The sequence below is a fragment of the Gordionus sp. m RMFG-2023 genome, chromosome 1 (assembly GCF_954871325.1).
Source record: "Gordionus sp. m RMFG-2023 chromosome 1, tfGorSpeb1-WG-v2, whole genome shotgun sequence".
In the NCBI taxonomy this organism is placed as follows: Eukaryota; Metazoa; Nematomorpha; class Gordioida; order Chordodea; family Parachordodidae; genus Gordionus; species Gordionus sp. m RMFG-2023.
In genome coordinates, this window is record NC_088775.1 from 80,159,988 (window position 1) to 80,184,222 (window position 24,235).

At 27.7% G+C, this 24,235-nt stretch overlaps 2 protein-coding genes across 4 annotated transcripts in view; both read right to left on the reverse strand.

Moving 5' to 3' along the window:
- Nucleotides 1-2,677: 2,677 nt before the first annotated feature.
- Nucleotides 2,678-4,008, reverse strand: LOC135931894 (mediator of RNA polymerase II transcription subunit 30-like). Its single transcript, XM_065469205.1, has 5 exons — nucleotides 3,419-4,008; nucleotides 3,280-3,372; nucleotides 3,081-3,236; nucleotides 2,914-3,039; nucleotides 2,678-2,869 (listed from the first exon to the last, which is right to left on the reverse strand). The coding sequence occupies exons 1-5, from the start codon at nucleotides 3,809-3,811 to the stop codon at nucleotides 2,765-2,767; spliced, it is 873 nt and encodes a 290-aa protein (XP_065325277.1). The 5' UTR covers nucleotides 3,812-4,008; the 3' UTR covers nucleotides 2,678-2,764.
- A 4,594-nt stretch (nucleotides 4,009-8,602) lies between these two features.
- Nucleotides 8,603-24,235, reverse strand: part of LOC135930862 (uncharacterized) — a 35,842-nt gene continuing 20,209 nt past the window's right edge. For 2 of the 3 annotated variants that reach the window (XM_065467656.1, XM_065467659.1), the window contains exons 3-12: nucleotides 12,765-14,528; nucleotides 11,698-12,699; nucleotides 11,256-11,308; nucleotides 11,082-11,180; nucleotides 10,769-10,919; nucleotides 10,600-10,708; nucleotides 9,817-10,126; nucleotides 9,633-9,711; nucleotides 9,416-9,570; nucleotides 8,603-8,721 (exon numbers count right to left, since the gene is read on the reverse strand). In XM_065467656.1, the coding sequence (XP_065323728.1) occupies nucleotides 8,656-8,721; nucleotides 9,416-9,570; nucleotides 9,633-9,711; nucleotides 9,817-10,126; nucleotides 10,600-10,708; nucleotides 10,769-10,919; nucleotides 11,082-11,180; nucleotides 11,256-11,308; nucleotides 11,698-12,699; nucleotides 12,765-14,528 (3,788 nt within the window). In that variant the 3' untranslated portion in view covers nucleotides 8,603-8,655. The remainder of the gene's footprint in view (nucleotides 8,722-9,415; nucleotides 9,571-9,632; nucleotides 9,712-9,816; nucleotides 10,127-10,599; nucleotides 10,709-10,768; nucleotides 10,920-11,081; nucleotides 11,181-11,255; nucleotides 11,309-11,697; nucleotides 12,700-12,764; nucleotides 14,529-24,235) is intronic. The other variant, XM_065467658.1, reaches the window with a different exon arrangement.

A 24,235-nucleotide genomic window follows, 5' to 3' on the forward strand; every position in this document is an offset into this window, starting at 1 on the left:
TGTTTTCCATGTAGGAAATACTTGTGTAATCCAAGTGATTTGGACAAACGGGATTCAGAAATTGGAAAAATGCGTTAGCTGCCAAGAAGGGACTTCTAAAACACGAGAGCTCAAAAGCTCATTTAAATTCAATTACAATATGTCATGATAAAAATCAAAATATAAACAAAGGTACAGAAATAACTAAAATGTTGGGAAGCTATCAAATTACGTAATCAATATTATATTGAATCAATATTTGATTTGATGTTTCTTAGCATACAAGAGCTACCTTTCCGTGGGACTGGTTCAACAAATATTACGGATGCTGCAAAAGATGAAAACATAATTTATTCTTCTGGGCTATTTATAGCAATGTTTTCCTACACCATCCAAAAGACCCTGAATTAAATAAAATTATGAAATTTTTACCCCAAAATGCCCAGTATACATCATCACAGATTCAAAACGAAGTAATATCCATTATGGCAGACATGGTGCTTGAACATATTTCAGACAAATATAATAAAAGCGAGATGCCTTTTTTTTGTCTTAAGGCTGATGAGACAAAAGATGCTTTTCAGGTTGTGAAAACCTGAGCATAATAATTCGCTATATTTTTTCTGGAGAAATTCAAGAAAATTTAATAGGAATCATTAATTTAGAGTGTCTTTCTGCTGAAAGAATACAGATCGCATTTTAAAGCAACTTAATGATCTAAATATTAATTCAGCTAATATAATAAGCCAGGCATATGATGGTGCAAACGTTATGTCTGGCCGAAATGGAGAAGTGCAAACACTTCTTCAAAAAAAAATAAATAAAAATGTTCCTTTTATACATTGCTACAACCACAAGTTGTGGTTCAAAATTGGTATAATAATATTGTTATTATTTCTAATTTTTTAATTTATCAAATTCATTGTATAATTTTTCAGGCGTTTTAACGTATCCTGTAAATATATAGGCCACACCCTTAAGTAGTGTTGTTAAATGGCTCGTTTTGAGCCGATTTTTAAAACGGCTAACTCAGTATTGCATCCAGGATAGTATTACGCAAGCCTGAAGATTTTGTTTGTAGAAGGAACAAAGGTTTGGACATCTCTTAGCGAAATCTCGAGTCTTAAATAATTTTTCCTGGCTAAAATATTGAGTTAACCGTTTTTAAAAATCGGCTCAAAACGAGCCGTTTAACAACACTACCCTTAAGAGACTTTTAGACCAGAGGTGGATTGGTCATTTGGAAACATCTCGCATTATTTATGAGAATTTTGAGGCTATTGGTAAAGTATTATTTTACTTTTCTAATAGAACTCTTAATTCAGAGGTTTCAATTCATGATTCAGTCGAAGCCTCTGGTCTTTTATCTCAATGTATATAAATTACATTATATTAGCCATCATAATTTATGAGATATTAATTACAATAGATCCACTAAATAAGTATTATTAATCAGTAGGTACTAATCTAGTGGATGCTAAAAATTGTATTGATTCTACTATCAATATATTAAAAAATAAAAGAAGTGATAATTCTTTTGCTTTGATTATGATTAAGGCTGAAAAACTTTTATCAAAATTTAATCTTACTCCCCAAAAATCATCACGGGTACGTAAAACGCCTAAAAATTTCCAAGATTTTTTAGTTGATAGCAAACTAGAAATTCGATTGTGAAAAAGACTCCAATTGGAGTTCTTTAAAAAGGATATATTATGAAATTATAGATAACTTTGTGGATCGTTTTTTAGACCGATTTACAGAAGATGATTTTAATCATTTTTCATCTTTTAATACATTGCCCCCTCTTGACCCTGATTATTTTTTATCAGATAAAATGGTCCCATTAAAATCCCTATTAAACTTAAATATGGAAACACTGCATCATGAAATGAAGATAGCATAAGGATTGCTAGCTTTGAAAGCTAAAGAAAATCATAATTTTGAAAATATCTTACATATTATGTATAAAAAATATATACTCATGCATTTAAAGAATTATATAAATGCTACTCAGCAGCAATAATCATTGGGATATAAACGGCTTCTTGTGAGGCCTTGTTCTCTACATTAAAGATGGTTTTATTGAGCAGTAGAGAGTCTATGAAGAATAAACGTAAACAAAATTTAGTATTAATGGCATATGAAAAAAGAATAACGCAGAATTTATCTTTTAGTTCATTTATATTAAAATTTAAAAATAAAAATCGCCGTATTCTATTATAGTAATATTTTGTTTTGTATATTCATATTATAGTATTATTTTGTTATTAAATTTTTAATAAAAATAGGAAATTTCTATTAATGCATAATTATTTGTTTGATTTTAAAAAAATAGTGCCCCCCTACCAAGTAAGCACTTGGCCCCCCTAAGAGAAAATTCCTGGCTACGGCCCTGGTTTTTAAACAACTTGCTTTGATCTGATTTTTAAAAATGACTAACAAAATATATATATAAAAAATTACACTAGCCTGAAGATTTTCTTCAAATAAGGCACAAAGGTTTAAACATATATTGGCAAATCTCAAGGCATAGGCAATTTTTCCTGCTATAATGTTGAATTATCCATTTTTAAAATTGCCTTATAAGTAGCTATTTAACAAAATTACCTAACTAACTAAACCATAATATTTTTTAGGTAACATATTTAACTTAATGTGCTCATTCCAGTTTATAATTAAATGCTATGTTATAGTTATTGATTATAATCTAAAATAAAAATTATTGTTAAATTTAACAAGTAATTATTACTAATAATTTATATTAGAGATAACATATAAAAATAAATTATAATATATCATCCTGAAATGACATTATTCCATTAATTTCATAAATTAAGCATCTAAGTTGAGAAATTTTGGTTAGTAATTCTGCATTTTTTTCTTCTAATTCCTATAATAATATAATTTTATATAAATTGTTGTAATATCTACAACTTTTTTAAGATCTTGATATTCTTTTAAATTTGTTTGGTTTAAATTTTCACAATATTCTATATTTGCATTTGACAATTTTTGATTATTATTTCCATTTTCAATCTTAGTATCTTTCACAAATATTTTCTGTTAAATTAAATGTATTTCAAAATTTTTAGAATTTATACATCAATTTCCAACTTCAAATTAGTTCTATCGAGAGAACATTTTGCATATAAATTTTCCAATTTCACAAACATTGATAATACATTATTCAAAATTTCTTGACATTTTCTTATCTTTTCCTGCGTAGCAGTTATTTTTACATTAATAGTGGTTGGAAGCTATAAATATAAATTAAAACAATATTAATTTTTTTCTTTTTGCCTGTATTGATTTTAAACATTGAAAAGCTTCAGATGCTTTATGAACAATTTCCTGCACCAAATTTTGTCCAAGTTGTGTTAATATTGTAATGTTCTTTTTGTGTTAAATTAGAAAATCGTAATAATTAAGGTATTATTACTTGATCTAGAGAGAATTCGTGTTGTTCTTTTTCAATATTTTGTGCCTTTAATGTATCAGTTAAAGATATTGTTTCTTTACTAAAATTGGAATGTAATTGTGACGATATTACAATAGGCGATGCTGCATGAATATTGCGTTGTATTGGGTTTATAAAGGGATTACTTTTGACAGGACTATAATTAACATTGTATGGATTCGATTGATTACTATATGGTGAAACTAATGCTGGTATTGGACTTAACATTCGGTTAGAAAGAGGTTCGGTATAATTATAACTGCCATGTGGTGATATGTTAGGGGAAAAGGCGGAATAAATATTAGTACTCACAGGAGATGGATTAGGAATAAAGCTTTGTTGAGGTGATGGTTGAGCTTGAGTGTTTGATTTCATTAATAATCTTTTATATATTTTCAATTAACATATATTTGACATGTAACTGATATTTCCATCAAATATTATATAATATTATTTCGACGTATTCTTTTTTGATTATTATATATAAATTTTTATTCTATTATAATAATAAAATATTTTTATGATTATAAAATTGGAAAAAGTATATTAAAAAAAGTATAATTATTTATAAATTTAATTGTCCCTAGAATTTTCTGTAGTCTTGGCATTGATTTATAAGATGTGACACTTGATACAGTAAAAATTATTTATTAATATGGATGAAAAATGATGAGAAGCCATGGGTAAATAACTAATCAATTTTTTTTAAATTAACCATCATTAATTTTGGTTATAAAATTGTTATATATAAAAAGGGGTAAGGAAGGCAATATGAGTAATCTTGAGTATGAACACACTTATATATCAAATTCGCTTTTGTTAATGTTTAGTGTGAACTCTAAAAGAAAAGTAGGAAATATTTTAAAATAATGTATGGTATTAAGTAAATTAGCTGTCACGTCACTTATTATATTTGTGAATTTTTAAATACAGTTTATCAATCAATATTTACCCTCTATTCCAGGTTAAAAGGGTTGATGCAAGATCATTAAAATAAGAGGGGTAAATAGTTATAAGATGCTACCATTAATGTATTTAACAAATTGCATCATAAATATCTTAAAATCCTTATTCATGATTCTTCCATTTCAAACACGAAATTGTCAACTTATAACAATGTATTTCAATTTGTAATCAATTTTTAACAATATTAAAAAGGAACTCTATACTGTAAGTTTATTAAAATAAAATAGTTGTTAATACAATTACGCAACTACTTTCCTTAAATACTGAATTTTGAGTTGTACTTATTAAAAAATATTCTCCATTTTTAATGTCTTCATTAAAACCAGTCACAACTACCAATGAGAATTTCTTGGGAATATAGGAAATTTTCTAGAAAATTTGGAACATTTTGAAAATTTTATGTGAAAATGTTCCAAATTGGTTAAAAATCAAAAAAAATTAACCTAAAATGAGTCATGCTTGACTCAAATAAATTGGATATACTAAATAGAGTAAAAACCAAAAGATAAGTCTTAAACTGCAATATATTAATTTTTAATGCAAAAATTTTATTTAATATTTGAAATCACAATTATTGAAATATATATGCTGTAAATTAATTGGAGAATGAGGAGTTCAACTGCTCATTCTCTAATAATATCTCTCGTTGATGTTGATATTTTGCAGGGATGTGAACCCGGACCCTAAACCCTCGTATTTTGGCTGAACCCGGACCCGGAGCCTTTTAAAAAGTGGAGGGTCCAAGGGTTCAGGGTGCTAAAAATTTTAACTTAAAATAATTTTTTTAAATTAATGTAAAAATATAATTTGTAAAAAAATATAATTTTTTAATTTTTAAAAAATAATATAAAATTTTTATAATTTTTTAATTTTAAAAATTAATGTAAAATTTTTATAATTTTATTAATTTTTAAAAAATAATGTAAAATTTTTATAATTTTATTAATTTTTTTCGTGGAATCTCCCAAAAATAGTCACTTTAAAACTATAATTGATAAAGCAAGGGATGTTGTAAAATATTTAAGAACTCCCACAATTGTTAGAATATTAAAATCCATGAAAAGGTAAATGGCAATTTTAGATTGCACAAGACGTTGGTCCTCTATATGTATGATGCTAGAGCGATTATTAAGTTTGAAAGATTTCTTTAATGATTTATCATAGGAGCATGTGAAATCATTTTGTCAGAAGATGATTGGAATCAAGTAAAAGAGCTTACTAGTGTGCGTTCCTTTAAAAATAACAACATTAAGAGTGCAAGCAGAACAATTAAGTTTATCCGATTTTTATGGCATATGATTAAGAAGTCGATTAGAGTTAGGGAGATTAACAAGTTCTTTTTCAAATGAAGTGTTAGAAAATACGAAAATAAGAGAGCAACAATATTTACAAAATAGTGTTGTATATGCTTCTATATATTTAGACCCGCGATATCAGGTTTTATTAAGTAGTGAGCAAAAACAAATGGCTATAGACCATCTTGAAGATTTATGGCATACCCAAAACTCTATTATTTACAATACATTGGTGGTTACAACAATATCTACGGGTTGTAGAGAACAATGATAATGATAACGATATTGATGATCTGGAAATTTTACTATTAGGTAGAGAAAAAAAATTAAATTATCATCTCATAGAAAGGAGCAAAAAATATCTATTGTATCTATAATAGAAAAGTTCTCGGAAGTTATGAGAATAAATAGAGATGCAAACAATAAAATTCTGGGAGGAAAATTCTTCAATATATCCAGAATTATATACCTTTTCTAGAATCGTCATGGCTGTACCGGCGACACAAGTACAATAATTTATGTATTATAAAAATGACTATCTATTTTAGGTAAGCGTAGAACGTGGATTTTCATCGTTGACTAATTTACGTGGAAATCTGAAGGATGATATTTTAGAAGATATCATGATTGTGCGATTGAATAAAATATTTAAAATATAAATTATCTCATTTCGAATTATAAATGTGTATATATTGAAGTATAATAAAAAATGAATGAAAAAAAGCCTTATTTTGAGTCATTATTTTTATGTTTCCTCTGAACCCGTACCCAGGTCCTTTTTAAATTTATTACAAGATCCCGAACCCGGACCCTTTTTTTTTGTCGAAGGGTTCACATCCCTGATATTTTGTACAATTTCAGGAATTAAAATAACTCAATGAAATAACTAGATGATTGTTATTGCATTAATAAGTTGTAAAAAATTGCATTTTATGGGAAATTAACTTTTCTACGCGATTGGTAAATCTATCACGATTTTTGGAATGGGGTGTTCCAAAATAAGACCAAATTCTCTCCGAAGATGCATTCGTCGGAGGAATCGATATAAGTTTTATAGCAATCAAACTTCTAGTTTAGTGCACACAAACGTCTTTCCACGATATCAGAGAACATATTTATTCCCCTATTCCAAAAAACCACACTCTGATCGAAATTCTGCTAGATTGGCTAAAACTCCGTTATTTTGATTAAATTCTACAATTTTTCAAAAATACATGTCTGTTAATAAATTGATAAGAACTGAATCGATTTTGTAATATTCATTAATCAAACAATGAAAATTTTTAAAGAACATGCCTGCCTTTTGTCATATAAAAATTTTCAGTTTTTTTAAACATTTTCAATAAATTGTAATAATAATTACCACACTTCTGGTTATAATTTTTTACAAATAAAATCCTCTTCGCTTTAAAAATAGTTTTTTTTATTATCCAATCAGACATTTTGCAGATTAAAAATTTAGTTACTGCATACAATTTTCATAATTGTATCGACAGTCATACATTTATGAGGAAATTTAAGATAAGTTTTTATTTTGAGATTTCAAAATCTATTCTGACTCATTAATTACTATATTGGTAAATGTAATGTTTATTCTGTCACACAACGGTTAGAAATATGATTAATATTCATAAGCCTACATTTAATTTTCATAATCATACCGTTTTTTGGTTGTGCGTACAGTACCAAGAATAGTTGCATCTAAGTTACCTGATCCTTTTGCAACTTGAACTCTCTATATTTTTTTGACATCTTGAATAAACTTATATCTATATCGAAGATATTTTCTTAAAATACTTTTTAAAACTTTTGTTTAAAAAATTCAATTTCGATTTGTTTGAAGAATATTTTCATTATAATGTCCCTTTTGGTTTCTTATTATATTTATATAAATTATATTGTAAGAATATTTTATTATAGTGGTCGAAGCATCAAGTGTTTGATAGTTTTTAGGTAATTTAAAAATATTTCGTTGGCAAAATTTATCTTTCAGCTCGTTGAGGTAATTTCCTCATAGTAGTTCTGTTTGATTATACATCTCTCAATTTCCACTATTATTGCTAGGTCACACACAATTCTTTGAAAATTGTAACTAAATGATGAAGAGGAGATGTAGGCGCGAGTAACATTTGTAACATTTATCCATTAACGGTAACTTAACCCACAACCAGAGATAGGCACCTTAAAAAAAAATCTAGATACATATTAAAATTTTTTATAGAAAAATATACCTTGATACAGATACAAGCATCATTAAAATGGTATAAGATACTTGTATCTTTGGCCAAATAATATTGATTCAAGATACTTTTATGAATAGTTTATTTATTCCTTCTGCGCAATAAGCTATAAAGCACATGAGGAAGTCAAGAAATTCCATACACAAAAAATTGATATCATCCTAACTAAAACACCAGGCAAGCCATTTTCTTTTCTAATCTCCTTTTTCCGAGTCCTGGATCGCCCGTCTATATGAGGCAATTTAATTTGGAGACGACCCGTGAGTATCTGTACCCTATATAATTGGCCATTACAAACCTACTCAACAAAAATATATGGAGGCATATTTCAATAAATTTTACAAAATTCAAAAATATGATTATGACAAATTTATAATATTCTTAATTTGGCAAAAAATATATATCATAAATAGATAGTAATTTCAATATTTAAAATAAATATGACCAGTAACTAGTCATAAGGAAATAAAATATAAAAGGACATGGCAGGAAGTTGGAAATAATGGATGGAAAATAATTTTCTAAAATAAAATTAAATATGTATCAACAATATAGAAAATAAATAATAAAAAAAATTTGAATAAAATCTTATTTAAAATAATACTATTAAAAATTATTTTTATAGACAAATATTTTATAAAATTTAAGTATAATAATATAATTTATATAAAAAAATACAAATTTAAACAATAAATGCTCTGTGTACAAATAAATTGGATTATTTAATTTGGCTCGTCGTCGTCATTATGCTTGATATTCTTTTTATATTAAAACTTGGTATCTCCTATATTTTTTTTTGATAAAAATAAATGTAGAATATATAATGCTATTAAGATAAACGATTAATTGTGCTTAAACGTAATAATCAGAGTTCCGACTATAGTTGGGTAATTACTAAATTTTTAGCCGTTAAATAACAGTTTTTAGCCGAAAACGATCGCTTTGGTCTTGGGGTTTTTCTTAAAAAGATAGCAGCTCAAATTTGGAGAACACTAATATGGTTAACGGTGCAGATATGCACCAGGCTAGATTTTCTATTTAGGATTATTTTTTATTGGCTGATTTTTTTTAGAATATCATATTTGAGTATTAGTCAATATAATTTTAAAAAAATGAGCATTATTCCACTAGAAAAATCTTGACCATTAATGGGTTAACAGATTTCCTCCGACAAGCGCTTGAAAATTGAGGCGAATTAGCCGACATTTAACCATTGCCCAACTATAATTCTGACAAGTAATTCAAGATGTAATAATAAAATAAGAATACCGGATTAAATTTTATTATAAAAAAATACTCTTTAAAAATGTCAAAAAGTGATTATTACAACGTTAATATCAGGAAAACCAGTAAATTATCTCCATTCCTATAATATGCTTGATAAATTACGGACAATCATAATTTCAAAGTATATTTTAGGGAAACGAGTTAAAAAAGAAAAAAAAAACCAACTTCATACAATAAAGATTAAAACTTACGCGTCTAAAAAAAGAAGATAATTGTCGAAAATTGATCAAAGGCATTAAGCTAGGCCTGCCGTGGGCGCATTGAAATGGTAAATTGCAAAATTTAAGCTGCATAATCAATTCGGCGCACTGTAAATTGGTGAGTGGCTCGTTAAATTTTATGGCGTCTTGAGATAACGTTGAGAAAATATTGAATATTATATATTGTCTTTTATAAAAAAATGTTTACTATGACAAGCCTTTGAGCATAAAATTTCGAAAAGTGTTTTGGGAATCCTCCTTATAATACCATTGCTTGATTTGATTTCCTAAATATAGATAGAAAAAAAATAATCAATTTAATTATAAGATGGAAAAAATTTTTATAATTTTTTTGAAAAATTTTAATATTTTATTAATAAAAAAAACTTCACCTGAATAATTTCGATTATCAAATTTTTAATCAATGCCATAAAAGAATTAGGTAAAACAATATTTGCATTATAATCATCATCCATTTTGAGAGCTAATTTTTTATCGCCATTTTTCTTGTTTTTTTTATGACTAGTACTATACTTCTGGCTTTTGTAAACATCGCCCAATAAGAATTGAAAATTTAAAAACAAGGCCTCGGGAAGATTCTTTATTCGAATCCGGTGTCCATCTTTAAAAATAGCGAAATCACCAGTATTGTCAATATATTCATCACACTCAAAATGTATACCTAATCTCCAGAATTGTTCCCTTATGATTTATAAAAATAGAATTTATAGTTGCTTTTATATGTGTTAGCGTCAATCTGTTTTCCGGCAATGTGTTATTTTTAATACTTTAAATCATTTTAGAGCACGTTTTTATTTAAAACGGGAAATGTATTCCTTCATGTTTGGAATACCTATCTTATGAATTGAAGACAATTTTGTAGTTATCCTTTGAATCATTTATAAGAGAAAGAGACATATAAAGTGTAAAAGTTCATGCAAAATTGCCTGAAATTCATAGAGTAGGTATTCCAAACGTGATGAAATAGACCCGGTAAAATCAGATTTTTAAATTTAAAAATGATTTAAAATTTAATAAATAACACGTCGGAAAAAAACACGTTGACGCTAAAAAGTATATAGCATTTTACCTCGTTGAATATCATATTAAAATTCACGAGCACCACTTTAAATATATGTAAAATAAGTCTAAAATGATGCTTTTAAAATTTATACTTATATCCTATAATTAGCTCCGTATCTTCTTGACTCAAGGAAAGTAGAACAGGCACAGATAAAGGAACGATCAGCGAAGCATCGATATCTTTGTTCCTCGGGAAATATTCTTTTTGTAGGTTTTATAAAATGTTTATTATAATGCTTTGCAAAAAAAAACTAAACTTACTTTTTGACAGAGATTCTAATAAAATTCTCTCATGTGCGGCGTGTTGATCCAGGAGATAAATATCGAATTCGTTACTAATCTCGCCGATTGTTGTATCAAGTGAATTATTTACATAAAAACAAATATATTTCTGGTCTAACTGACCAATCACCTTGCAAAGATATAAATTTTAAAAAAAAACAGTCTAAGTGTATATTAAATATGTTATTTATTCTTTCTTTCTTTTTCTTTCTTTCTTTCTTTCTTTCTTTCTTTCTTTCTTTCTTTCTTTCTTTCTTTCTATCTTCTTTTTCTTTCTGTCATTTTTTTCAACCTTAGCTTTGTCGAAGATCGTTTTATCAGTGTTTGTAGGCATATCAATTTTATAAAGATTATTGTGAATGACTGGTACAAGATTCGCAATAAATTTGTTCTAAAAAAATAATAAATGTATTTTTTATTTATCATATTGTTCATATAGAAAAATATTTATTATATATTAATAAACTGAGTTATGGAGTTTAGAGCTTGATTGATAAGGAGTCGAAGTCTTGAATAAAGCTATTTGTTTTTATAAAAATATTTTTTAAGATGGGAATGAAATTCTTTAAATTTTAATTTCCCACCTTAATATTTAAAGCAAGTTCGAGAGAGACACTGTATTAAAATTTATTATTGGTTTATTATAATTCTCAAAAAACACAAATTAACACAAAAAATGAAAGAAGAGTATATAAATAAAATAAAAATGATCAGGTGATGATATTCTTACTTTTTTTAATGCCTTTTATATACTAGATCGCGAAGAAAAATTTTTCAAATAATATAAATAATCCTTTCTATTCGAATCATATAATAATAAACAATAAATAAATTTCTCACTCGTTAAAACAAATGACACACATATTTTCTTACTACTTTAATAGTATATATATTACTACAAAATTTACTTTTAAAAGTTTTAAAATGTTTTTGAGTCCAATTGTTTGATATAACACGCTCAGCTTTGCTTAATAATGTATTTGTTGGTTTAAATAAATTATCAGATTTTTCGAATGAAGAAAAGCTGATAGCTTCTTCTAATATTGTTGTTTTATCAGTTTCTATCATCGAATAATTTGAATCAGAGTCTTTAGAAGTGCTGACAACTTCATTAAGAATATTATTATTGTCAACCCGATGCTTCTCAATCACATTTATGGAATCATTCATAACTTTAGCCAATTTTTTGGAATAATTTAAACGAACACGAATAGAATCTTGAGTATTTCGTTGTTTTGAAGTGATATCACAAAATGATAGCTCATCATTATTATAAGCTTTTTCTATAGCTAAAATCGGGGAAGATATGGGTAAATTTATTTTGATCGGGTTTTGATGAGCGTCCTTTCTACTCGAATCGTGCCCATCTAAACCCGCTTCGAGGTTTATGTATTTTTGAAAATTGGTAGTTATAAATGGAGGCGCTTTTCTTTCATACACTTTTGGCGATAATTTTGGTGTCTTCTTATCTTCATTTTTCCTTTGAGGATAACGGTTAGGATGGAAATGTGAATTCTTAGGCGATCTGTTGAACATAAACTCAGATGCTGTTGGAGTATTCGAAGAATGGCAAGGTACATCATCGATTCTGGGGCAAACTTCTTGTGATCCAGAATGGAGGAATGTATTATGACTGTGTGCGGGATGAGTTGACGTGTTTAAAAACAACGGAGTTATATTATTATCAATGCATATCGGTTTAGCGGTAACATTTTCTTCTAAAGGCACATATTCGTCAAAGTTTTCTCCGCATGTCGAATTATTAACATATTCATATCTATTAGACTCTATCACCTTTCGCGGGGTTCGGTATTTGGACAAATAAGGGAGACTTAACATTGATTTATATTTAATTTTAACGGAGTTACAACATTTATGAGCATTCGTGTCTCTTCTGCGATAATTGTATCCTAAATAAAATTAGTATGTCTTTGTAATTAAATATTGATTTTTTTTTAAAAAAAAAGAAACATACCTAGGTTTTTGTAAGATATATTTTTAGCTTTAAAATTCTTCAGTATTTTATCTTTACTTCGCTGATGGTCAGCACATTTGCCAGCTAAAATAGTATTGTAAACGCTGGTTTTTGTACTACATGAATCCGACATTGATAGCCTAAATAAATCTTTTTCGCGAATAATCTCACTCAGGGAATTATAACCTTTATCACTACAAATAAATGGCTTATTAGACCATTTCTCGTTGTATCTATACTTTGCCCAAAAGTGACTACTCCTGCAATTTATGAGAACAGGCTCGCGCAAAAGTTTATCCGAAATTGCGACTTTATTTTGGATCGTATCCGTTTCAAATTTCTTTCTTTTACACCTTAGAGGTTCCTTGACTCGTAGATGTGATAACTCTAAAATAATATTCTTATCAGGTTTCGGTAATGTTAGCCCAGAACCTAGGGTATTGACATTTAAAGCATAGCACGATCTGGGAATTTCACTTTCTTTCTCGGTCATTTTATATTCCTGTTGATTCGATTTATTGTCATCATTATTTTTAAAGTCGAATGGTAAAAACGAGGGTAACTTATTCACTGTTTTGTTAGGTCGAGTATGATGGTATAACGACAGGATCTCGTTTATCATACTCTGTAGGAATACCGCGAAGCTGGAATGGTTCAAAAGAGTGTTTTCAAATTGAGAGTCCGAATAACTAGTGCGACTCGAGAGATGACCCGAAGAGTAGTTAATGTCTAGTATGAATACGGGGTAAAAATAATGGCCACCATTGTTCACGAAATTAGCGTATAAATTTTTGTACCCATTTGGGTCACCCAACGAGTCGAGTAGACCGTTTATAAAATACTTGTTTATATGAGATCGAATCTGGTTCGTTTCCAAAGCATCGACGTTCGAATATCGATTTTCGTGACTCAATGAACGTGCCTTCCCGTTGAGAATTATAAACTGATGCTGCTTATAGGATAGACCCTTGAGATGAAGGTCGTTAATTTTTAGGTCCTTAAAAAACGATGCTTCGTCCCAACCGATGATAAGGTTTACCGAAATGTTAATGTCAGTTTTTGTTCGTCTCAGCGGGCTTGATCTTTTCTTATCGCATAGTTCAGCGCGTTTTTTGTTATTAGAAGCAAATCGATCGTTCAGGCATGTTAAAATAGTCTTTCCCGGAACAAATTTGTCGATATCGTCGAGCGTAACCTGATATTCGTTGTTATCGTTCAATAAAGTTCGATAATTTACTTCCCGAATCGAATGATTCAATCGAATCGAGGAATACTGCGGAAACAGGGAGTAAAAATTAGATATTAGTATATTACAATGTAGAACTCCCTTTGAGCGTAAACCTAACTGACAGGATGACTCTACATCTGTCGAAACTGATGGCCTGTTAAATCGTTGTTGTTTGGCAAAATTGGTGTCATTCTTGAAGTTAGAAATGACGTATCGAGAATGTAGGAGAGACTCACCTCCGCGGACCTTCTTAGGTGTTAGACCTAGTTCTTTACGCGAAAAAACGGCTACATGAGATGATAATTTTGTTGATTTATTATCGAAAATGCTGATTATAATGGTCAAGGGTTCGGAGTGAGGAATGAGCCCAGTTTTTACGAGGAAGATCAAATCGCTTATATTCAAAAAATATCTTTCCCGCGAAATGGTCATCCATTTTTTGCGCACCGGCAAATTGTAGAATAGATTCTTAATAGTTATTATGGTTCCCGAGGATGATAACGGTTTTGAAGACGTTGTAATATCGAGCGCCCGACCTGTTTATATATATAATGATGCAATGTAAAATAAAAGCAAACAAACACAAAAGATTGTATCCGTGAAAAAAATAAATCTTGTAACTTGTTATTAATAAGCAGCGTCTAGCCGCGTCCAAAACTATCTAGCCCTGGAACGGAGGGTTTTATATAAAATAAATAATATAAATCAAATTTGTAATTCGTTTCATTTTAATTGGTATTCCATTTTTATTGATAAATTTTTGAGTAAATTACTAAAAAAATTTAAAAATAAATATGCAAATCATCAGTCACACTTGTAAGACTTCGAAACTGATATTTAATTTCTTTAAAAATATATATGTTCTTTACATTATCGTTACCTAAAATTTCGATCCCTGCAAATATTAATCTTTGAGCCCGGTTCAAAATTTGTATGGCCAGCTCGAATTATTATATCCATTCAAGCCCCGAGCAGCGAGTTTAGAGTTCTTATTTCAATAATATAAATATAATCCTAAACCCATAGATATTTTAGTAATCATTTTGTTTTTAATAAAAGAAATTCAACTAAGATATTATTTTCTAGTTTATTTTTTTTAAGCCCAAACCCGGACCCGAATTATTTTAAAATGTAAATTTAAGCCTGACATGCTAGGCTCGAGCTCGGCTTCAGACAGGATTTAGGAACGACTTGCAAGGCTCTAAACCCAGACTATGAAAAATACAAAATGGTTAACGCATTGATCTTCGGGTTTGTATTTATACTAGCAAATCAAATATATAATAACATAACTAACTAACTTCTATACTTTTTTCTGTGCGTTAGAAGTGGACTAAAAAAAATTAACAAAAATCAAATCTGTCATTAAATAGACAGCAAGGACTAGAGGAACAGTATTTTCTAATTATTTATTTTTTTAAAAAAATTAAAAACAACACTGTGTAACAAGAAAAATGAGAGAAGAAAATAAAAACAAGTTTTGGTGCAGAATTTGACGCTGAGTTCGAATCCGCTTTCCAAATTTTCCCTACACGTGAAGTTTTAAAAATATTACCGTATAAAGACAACTTTTCAAAATCTCAAAAATGGTAAAATTTAGGTCTTTATTTTAAAAAGTATTGAATAAAAATCCTTGAAAATTGGTGATAGTGTTAAACTTATATTTCTTTATAAATTTACTAATTTTTATAATTTTTTATCGATTGGTTTTTGAGAAAAATGATAAAGAATTTCGTTTTGGGGCCTTAAGTTTTCAATTTAAATTACTATCAAAATTATTAACTTTAGAAGATAAATTTTATATAATTTTGCTTCAAATATGCTCAAGATTATATATTAATTCTAATTATGTTTCAAAAGTACTCTATGCCATGAAAATTCAACTAAAATCTATAAATTTAAAAAGTCGGTACAGATATTTTCGAACTTTTTAATTTATTAAATTTTCTCTGTAGTTAAGGTAATATTTATCTTTTTTAGTTGTATTTAGTAATATTTTATGCTTTTATGATCAATTTATACCAAAATCAGATATCTATACCCACTTTTTTAATTTTGTACTCTTTTTGAATTGAGCATTTTTGAAGCAAAATTCATTTAAAATGCAATAATTGGTAATTTTTTCATATTTTTTATTAATATTTATCTTTTTTAGATGTATTTAAGAATATTTGTTTTTTTAATCAATTTATATCAAAATATATGATTTTCCAACGGAGTACCTTAAACCCGTAGTATGGGCAATAAATAATAATGCCAAATAACGAGTAGCGCGCTTAATTTTTCATAAACATTTAATTTCTTTCAATAATTTTTTTTTGAGAACGAAATCCACAATAAATATATATATTAAATGTAAGCTATATTAAAAAAGATTTTAAAGGTAAATTTAAAAAATATAGGTTGTTAAAAAATTGAGTAAGGATTTTATAAAGAAAAATGTATAATAATAATAAGGAAGGTTTGCTGCAAAAATTAAGATAGTTTTTTAGTTGTAGGGATCATTAAAACCGAAGTTATAAACCTTCAAAAAGTGCTAAAATGACCTTTTTGGCCACTTTAACCTATAATAAATAAAAAATCTGACGTGCTAGAAAAAAAACTGACAGCAGATTTAGAATATGCATAAAAAACTGTCTTAAAATATGTTTATTTTATTTTCTCCCAAAAAATCAAGTCGAAATTTGTCACACAGTGTAATATATCAAAATTGGTAAACATTAAAATAATATTTTTATCTAAGAATAAAAATTATAATATAAATTTAAAAAGACTATAAAATTTTCATGATAAATTATCTCCTGGCAAATATTAATGGATACAATTACTCCGAAAGAAATTAATAGAAAATAAAACATAAAATCACTAAAATTAAAGAAAAACTCACAAGATCTTTATCATTAAAGAAATGCAAAGCAAAAAAACCTATAGGGGGGCAGGGGTTAAGTCTAAAATGTAGACTAAAATTTTTATCATTCAAATTAAATAATTATACATAATATTTTATTTCAAAACAATTGAATAATTTTTATTCATAATCTAGATAATATTCATCAATATTAATACGTCTAACTAAATATCCTCCTTTATCCTGAATCATGGTTAGCGCGAATTCGCGACGATTAATACAAAAATACGAAATTTCTTTATAAAAAGTAAATATATTTTGTATACCTAGCCACGAATTAGCGCCAACTGTAAGTACAGGGTTAAGCCATTCCATAAAAATACGTCTATTCAAAGCGAAAAAAAACATAGAGTAGTAGTAGAGTTGTTAAAGTTCAATTTAGCCAATTTAAAATTAAGATTTTAGCCAAAATAATATTGCGTCCGCCTCGAGATTTCGGTAATGAATGCCCAAAACTTTCTATCATATATGAGCAAAATCTCCAGGTTTGCGTAATCTTTTTTGAAGAAAATATTGGGTAAGCTGTTTTCAAAAATAGAGCTTTTTAACATTAGGTAGGGGATATAACGATTCCAAGTCTTTTTTCATTGCACAGGTTTTGCCAGTTTTTAAAAAATTTTTATAACCCGTCCTAGGTAAATTACCTCACGAATTTTCTCAGAATGAATTAAAGTCATTTAACATAAACTTATACACATAAGTGATAACATAATTACTTAAATTCAGCGAGCAGTCATTTCCATTAAGCTATGAAAAATATTTTGATCTTTATTCATGATTATGCTCCAGATATGATTTAAATAAAAGTGATTATTTTTATTATAAGTTTTTTCTTTATTTTAGTATGCAGAATATCTAAATAACCAATTTGTAGATTTTTGATTTAGTTGCATTTATTTAATTAATTTAAGTAAATATAACCACCTACCCATGAGTAGTTAGATGGAAAGGCCATTATTCCTATATTTCAAAATGAACAAATGTATAAGATTTTAATTTTATATATTATTTATTAAATTTTGGCATTTGAGTATATTTTAAGGCATTAGTACAGTTATAGCTAGTGTTGTTAAAAAGTCGAGTTCACCCGACTCCGACTCAGAGTCTGAATTCGTTAGTCGTGAACTCGAGTCGAGAACATGAGTTTTCAACTTGAGTCGTGAATTTAAGTCAACTAGAGGACGAGTATTTAGAATTAGTATTGTTAGTGTTGTTATTCGACTGAGTCGAGTCGACTTAGTCGAAAACTGAGTCTAAGAGTCGTGAACTCAAGTCTATATACTTGAGTCGACTAGAGGACGAATATTTTTATAAACTTGAGTCGTCGACTAGAGGACGAATATTTCAAATTAATTATTAATAAATAAGATTTTTTCTGTTTTTTACATTTTTTTATTTTAGACTTCCACCTTGAGATTTAAATAGGAATTATATACTTTAGTCAACTAGAGGACGAATAGTTCTATGAACTAGATTCGACTAGAGGACGAATATTTCAAATTAGATATTATTAATTAAGATATTTGTTGTTTATTACTTTTTTTTATTTTAGACTTCCAACTTGAGTTGCAAATAGGAATTATATACTTGAGTCGACAAGAGGACAAATAGTTTTCTATGAACTTGAGTCGACTAGAGGACGAATATTTCAAATTAGTTTTTATTTATTAAGATATTTGTTCTGTTTTTTACATTTATTTACTTTAGACTTCCAACTTGAGTTATGAATACAAAATATATACTTGAGTCGACTAGAGGACGAATAGTTATACTTCTATGAACGTGAGTCGACTAGAGGACGAATATTTCAAATTTTATTAATTAAGATATTTGTGATCTATTTTTTACATTTATATACTTTAGACTTTGAACTTGACCATGAATACGAAATATATAATTGAGTCGACTAGAGGACGAATATTTCATATTAGTTATTATTAATTAATTTATTTATTTGTTCTGTTTTTACACAGGATAATTATAATGACCAATATTGTTTGTTAGCTGTTTTAATTTTCCACCTATTAAAATAAGCTTAAAATTTTAATGTTGCAGATACACATGGTATGTGTACCTGGACCACCTGCTAAAACACAGTTTTTAGGTCGTAAAGCAAATCTACTCACCTAACTGTATATCGTTATGAGTCTCTCCAAAGTGAATGAAAAGTTCTTTAATATTACATAAAATTAGCCTTTTCTGCACTTGATATTTTCCTATTTACATATAAAATTATTTTTGCCTGCATAAGTAGTGTTGTTAATAGGATGGTTGTGTAGAGCCCAGACCCGGGGTTTGGGTCTAAAATATCGGCAAAACCAGCTCTGAGCACGAACCCCGAGCACAGACCCGGCGTTCAGACCCAAGGTCCAGATCCGGATAGATGGCACAAAGGTTTAGACATCTATTATCGAAAACTCGATGCTTAGACAATTGTTTTCTGGTTAAAATATTGATTTAGCCGTTTTTAAAAATCGGCTCAAAAAGAGCCGTTTAACAACACTAATGGAAATCCTGTTCACATTATTTAGTAAATATATATTTTATTATATCATTGAAAACATAGTCCCTTTTTTGCTTAAAAATACAGGTAAAGCATTATAGGTAAACCGAATGTTAAAGACTCAATTTGGCGCCAATTTTTATTATTTTTTGATAGCCCTTTAGAGAATATTTTTACTTACAATATGATATATAATTAGTTTTGAGATAAAGATTTTACAGATTTGAGCCCCTATATCTTAAGAACCAGGTGTTATAGCGAGCTAAAATAAACGGCTTTCTCATTTATTTACCCTTCTAAATAATTCCAGAAAATAATGAAATAAAGATGTGGATAAAATTTAATTTTAACTATTTTATATAATTATTTTTACTTTTTGCAAAGTCATGTCTGATACATTTTTTATATATTTTATAAACAGACAAAGTTAGATCATGTTTTTTTTCAAATAATATTTTATTTTTTGTTTATAAATTTTTTTATGTACATGATGAGAATTTATTTTTTAGGTATAGAAATTAAAATATAAATCATTTTTGATTGTTGCTATTGTATTATTTTTTTATAATATTTTTTATTTAAAAAAAACTTTTCTATAATTCAAAGATTCAAACATTAATAAATCTAAGAAGTAATTATGGTCTGATCAACAAATTCTTGAATAATATAAGAGATATATAAAATAGTGATGTTTTGGACGGCCTGATTAAGATTTTAGCCAAATTAATATTATGCAAGATTGGAGATTTGGCAAATAGAGGTAAAAACCTTTCTGCCATATATGTGTAAAATCTACAGGCTTACAAAATATAATTATGGTTATAATCTTAATTGGGCCGTTCAACAATGCTAATATAAAATAGCTAAAAATTTATTATTAATACTTTCTAATTTTCGTGAAGAGCTTAAATTCGAGCATAAATTTATTTGATCAAAATTATTCCTCAATAATTTAAAAGAGATATAGAACTTAGCTAAAAAGTTATCTAATATTTTTTAATTTTCAAGAAAAATACGAATCAAATCAAATATTTACATAATTCGTGTTTTCGAATCGAATAATTATATTATTCGTATTAGTACGAATTAAATAATTCCTTATTCGTGTCCGTTCGAATAATGAAAACATTGGATTTGATTCATCGAATATTCGATGCCAAAAATTAAATTCTTCAAAAATATATTCAAAAAGGATATTAAAATTTATTAAGTGATTTATAGATGTTGAAAAAAAAAGTAAAAACTTTTCAAGGAACTTTTAAATACTTAAGAATCATGTCAAATATTTCTGGGTTTGAATATTTCTGAATAATTTCTAATATTTATAAATTATTTCAAATAATAAGAATAATTCGATCGAATAATAAATAGATAAAAAAAAATATTCCACAGATAATAAATATATTTTCTTTATTCGATTCGAATCAAATAATCTTTTTATTCATAAAATACGAATCTTATGAAATAAAATCGAATAGTGAATAATTCGTTTTAGGTATAATTTTATTTTTTGTTAAATTTTACTCAATTTTCTACAAAAGAAAATGATGATATTAAAGTTCGAATCCAATATACTAATAGAGAATTTTATTTAAAAAAAATAGTTTCTCGTTTTAGAATCATAAAGATTTCAAAACCCCAGTATTTTCGTAATTTTTAAAGGAATTAGAACTATCCGGGATCATCGCGGGTTTTAAAGGGATCCCTTTATACAAAGAATTATTTTAAAGAAAATATAATCAAATATCTTCATTTGAACATTATGATATTTTTTTTTGTGAAACCTTAGATAAAAGCTGTTAAAAAGCCTATAATCTTATATTAAATAGATTTTTACCACATATCTTCAAATTATTAATTACACAATATTTATTTATTTTGTAAACATAAAATAACTTTTTAACATAATACAATAAATAAGATACAATATATATAAATAAAATATTTTATATTATATCTCTAACATCCCAATTATTAAGGCACATACAATATTTAACGGTTGTCCCCGACATCCTATTTCGTTTCTTCGTCAAAAAATCAACGGCCTTGCTAAAGACTCTTTCACTAGGAACGCTTGTTGTTTGTTGTGTGAAGAAATCTTTAGCTATGAGCGACAACGTTGGGTAAAAATCACTATTTTTGGCCCACCAATCAAGTATATTGGTTGAAGCTGGTGCAACCGGTTCTTTGATGTAATCTATAACTATAAATTCATCTCTACTGAGATCTGGATATTCATAAGCATCCATAAAAATTATAAATTAATATACCAAACATTTATAATTACTTTCTCATTTAGTTATGCATGCAAACCGAATAGGGTTGTGTTTCCATATCATCTTTAGAGAAGTCATAAACATTCGCTTTTTGCGATGGCCAATCATAGCTTTTATATAATGATTTAAATTTTTCATTATAATCCTCCTTTGCTATAAATTTAGGCATATATTTTATTTTTGGAATCTAATAGTGTAGATACAAAATTGCTAAATGAACCAGCAAATTTTTATATGTTGCACATTTTATCAACATTTTACTAGCCGCATTTTTAAGATCGCTATCGGGATGATTTTTCGAAGTTTCGTCTAAAATCTGCTCTATCTTTGTCATAAATAAAACTGAGGTTCCAATAGTAGAAGTATCTGACGATATTTCAAGTGTTATTTTATAAAAAGGTTTTAAAAAATTTTCAATTTCGTTTAAAGATCTCGCCTCACTATCATTTATATCGAAAGGCGCCATATATTTTTTCCAAAGGTCTTTAATTGTATCTAAATTCTATATAAAATATATTATGAAATGTTATATCTCTAAAATTTAAAATTGTAAAACTATTATCTTTAAATATTATTGAATAAAATAATTATATTATGGTTTAAAAGGTAGGGAAGACTGAGATTTGTAAAAAAATGGTTCGACTAGACCTAGTTCCCTTTATATATAGTCAAAATTTTGTAAAATTAATTACCATTTGTCGTATTTGTAAATACGTACATTTTATATTTTTTTGTTTACGCGAAATGTCAATCAACCGATTAAAATAAGGTTGATTGGATAGAAAAATTAGATGTAATATATTATATGTGGATTTTTTTTTTTTATGAAATTAATTTCTTTTTATATTAAAATGACGAATTTATTTTATTTTGATTTAATTTAATTATTAATAAAGAGATCATTGGTGAGTTATATTTTTGTCTGCTTTGTGATTTTTGTAGTTTCGAGAGTTTGTTTGAGTTGTTTCTGTTTTTCTCTTAGTTTGTGTTTAGGATTTTTTTTTTAGTGTGTAAGTTTAGATTTCGAATAAAGTCTTAATTTTTTTTAGTGGTGCCTTGTGACGCTGATAGTTTCTTAGGAGTTATTCGGTTTAGAAGGTAAAACAAAAAATTTTTAATTATATAATTTTCTTAATTTTTTTTGACTGCGCCTTTGTACTAACCATCATACGATTTTGCTAGTGAAGTTTAATTTAAGGTGCTATTTTAATATTTTCTACAAATATTTTATTTTCTACAAATATTTAAAGTGTTAGTAATTGATTATTAATATTGATTAAAAGATTTATGAGCAAATGGTTTATTTTTTTAGGCATAGTGGGGCTGGGGAGCATAGTTTTGGGGATAAGGTTCTCTTTTATAAGGATTTGGGCTATAAAGTTGTGTATAAGAACTTTAATGAATTGGATTTAGGTAAACAGTTGATTACTGTGGGAATATTGGTAATGAGGTATTTATTGATTATTATATTGAAATTGTTGGTAAAAAGGGGTACTGCGGTACTTGCAGGCATGTATTGCAATTGGAAGGACACTTCGGTGTCAGATGTTTATAAAAAGGAAATGGCAGAAATGTATGGTAATTTTAAAAAGGACACTGCGGTGTTGGCTGATTTTGTTAAAAAGGCAGACTTGGAAAGTAATCTAAAAGATGTTTTAGAGGAAATCAAGGCTGGAAATGTTGGGGAGAGGTCAGATAGGATCCTCTTGGAAATAAAAGAAATGAAAGTAGCAATCAATGCGTTGATAAAGGAAAGCAAAGGTCCAGTTAAGAGCCAGGTGAGTGATAGAAATATGGATAAGAAATTTAATGATTACGAGGGAAATAAAGGATTGTCGGAAAATAAAAGATTTGTGGAAATGATCATTTGCCATCGTTGCGGATGGCGAGGACATAAAAGGGATACCTGCGTAGTCCCAGAGCAAAGGTTTAAAGATGGATTTCCGTTAAAGAGACCTGAAATAGGAAATGCTAATGTAAAAATGGTTAGTTTAAATGGGGCCAGATTATGTTTTAAATGTAAAAGGCCGGGACATGTAGCTGTGGACTGCATGGAAGTATCACGAAATTCGTGTTGACTATATGATTGCAGAGTGAATCATATAGGAGTCGGGGCTCCGAGAGTTCGGAAAAATTTGTATAATAAAACATTTAATATTATTAGTCGAAATGAGGGAAATGATAGAATTAAAATAAGAAATCATTCTCGTAATTTCTCTGAGAGGGAGGTTAGTCGATTTAGGTGGGAACAATATCCGAGGAATATTGTCCGTTATTCTCTTAGAAGGGATGTTAAGAATTTTATTTGGGAAAGATGTCCCACAAATCTTGTTAAAAGAAATGTAATTGTCAGTAATAAAAATTTAAATTCCGAGTTGAATTTAAGGGGCAAAGAGAATGCCAATGAAATTATTATTTTAGATAAAATAAACGCTGATTCTCCGATTAAAACATATGATATTTTAATGACGGAAAAATTAGATGGACCATGTTTGTGTCCGAGGGTTAGTTTGAGGATTGATCATAGGAATATAGAAATGCTATTTGAAACCGGGG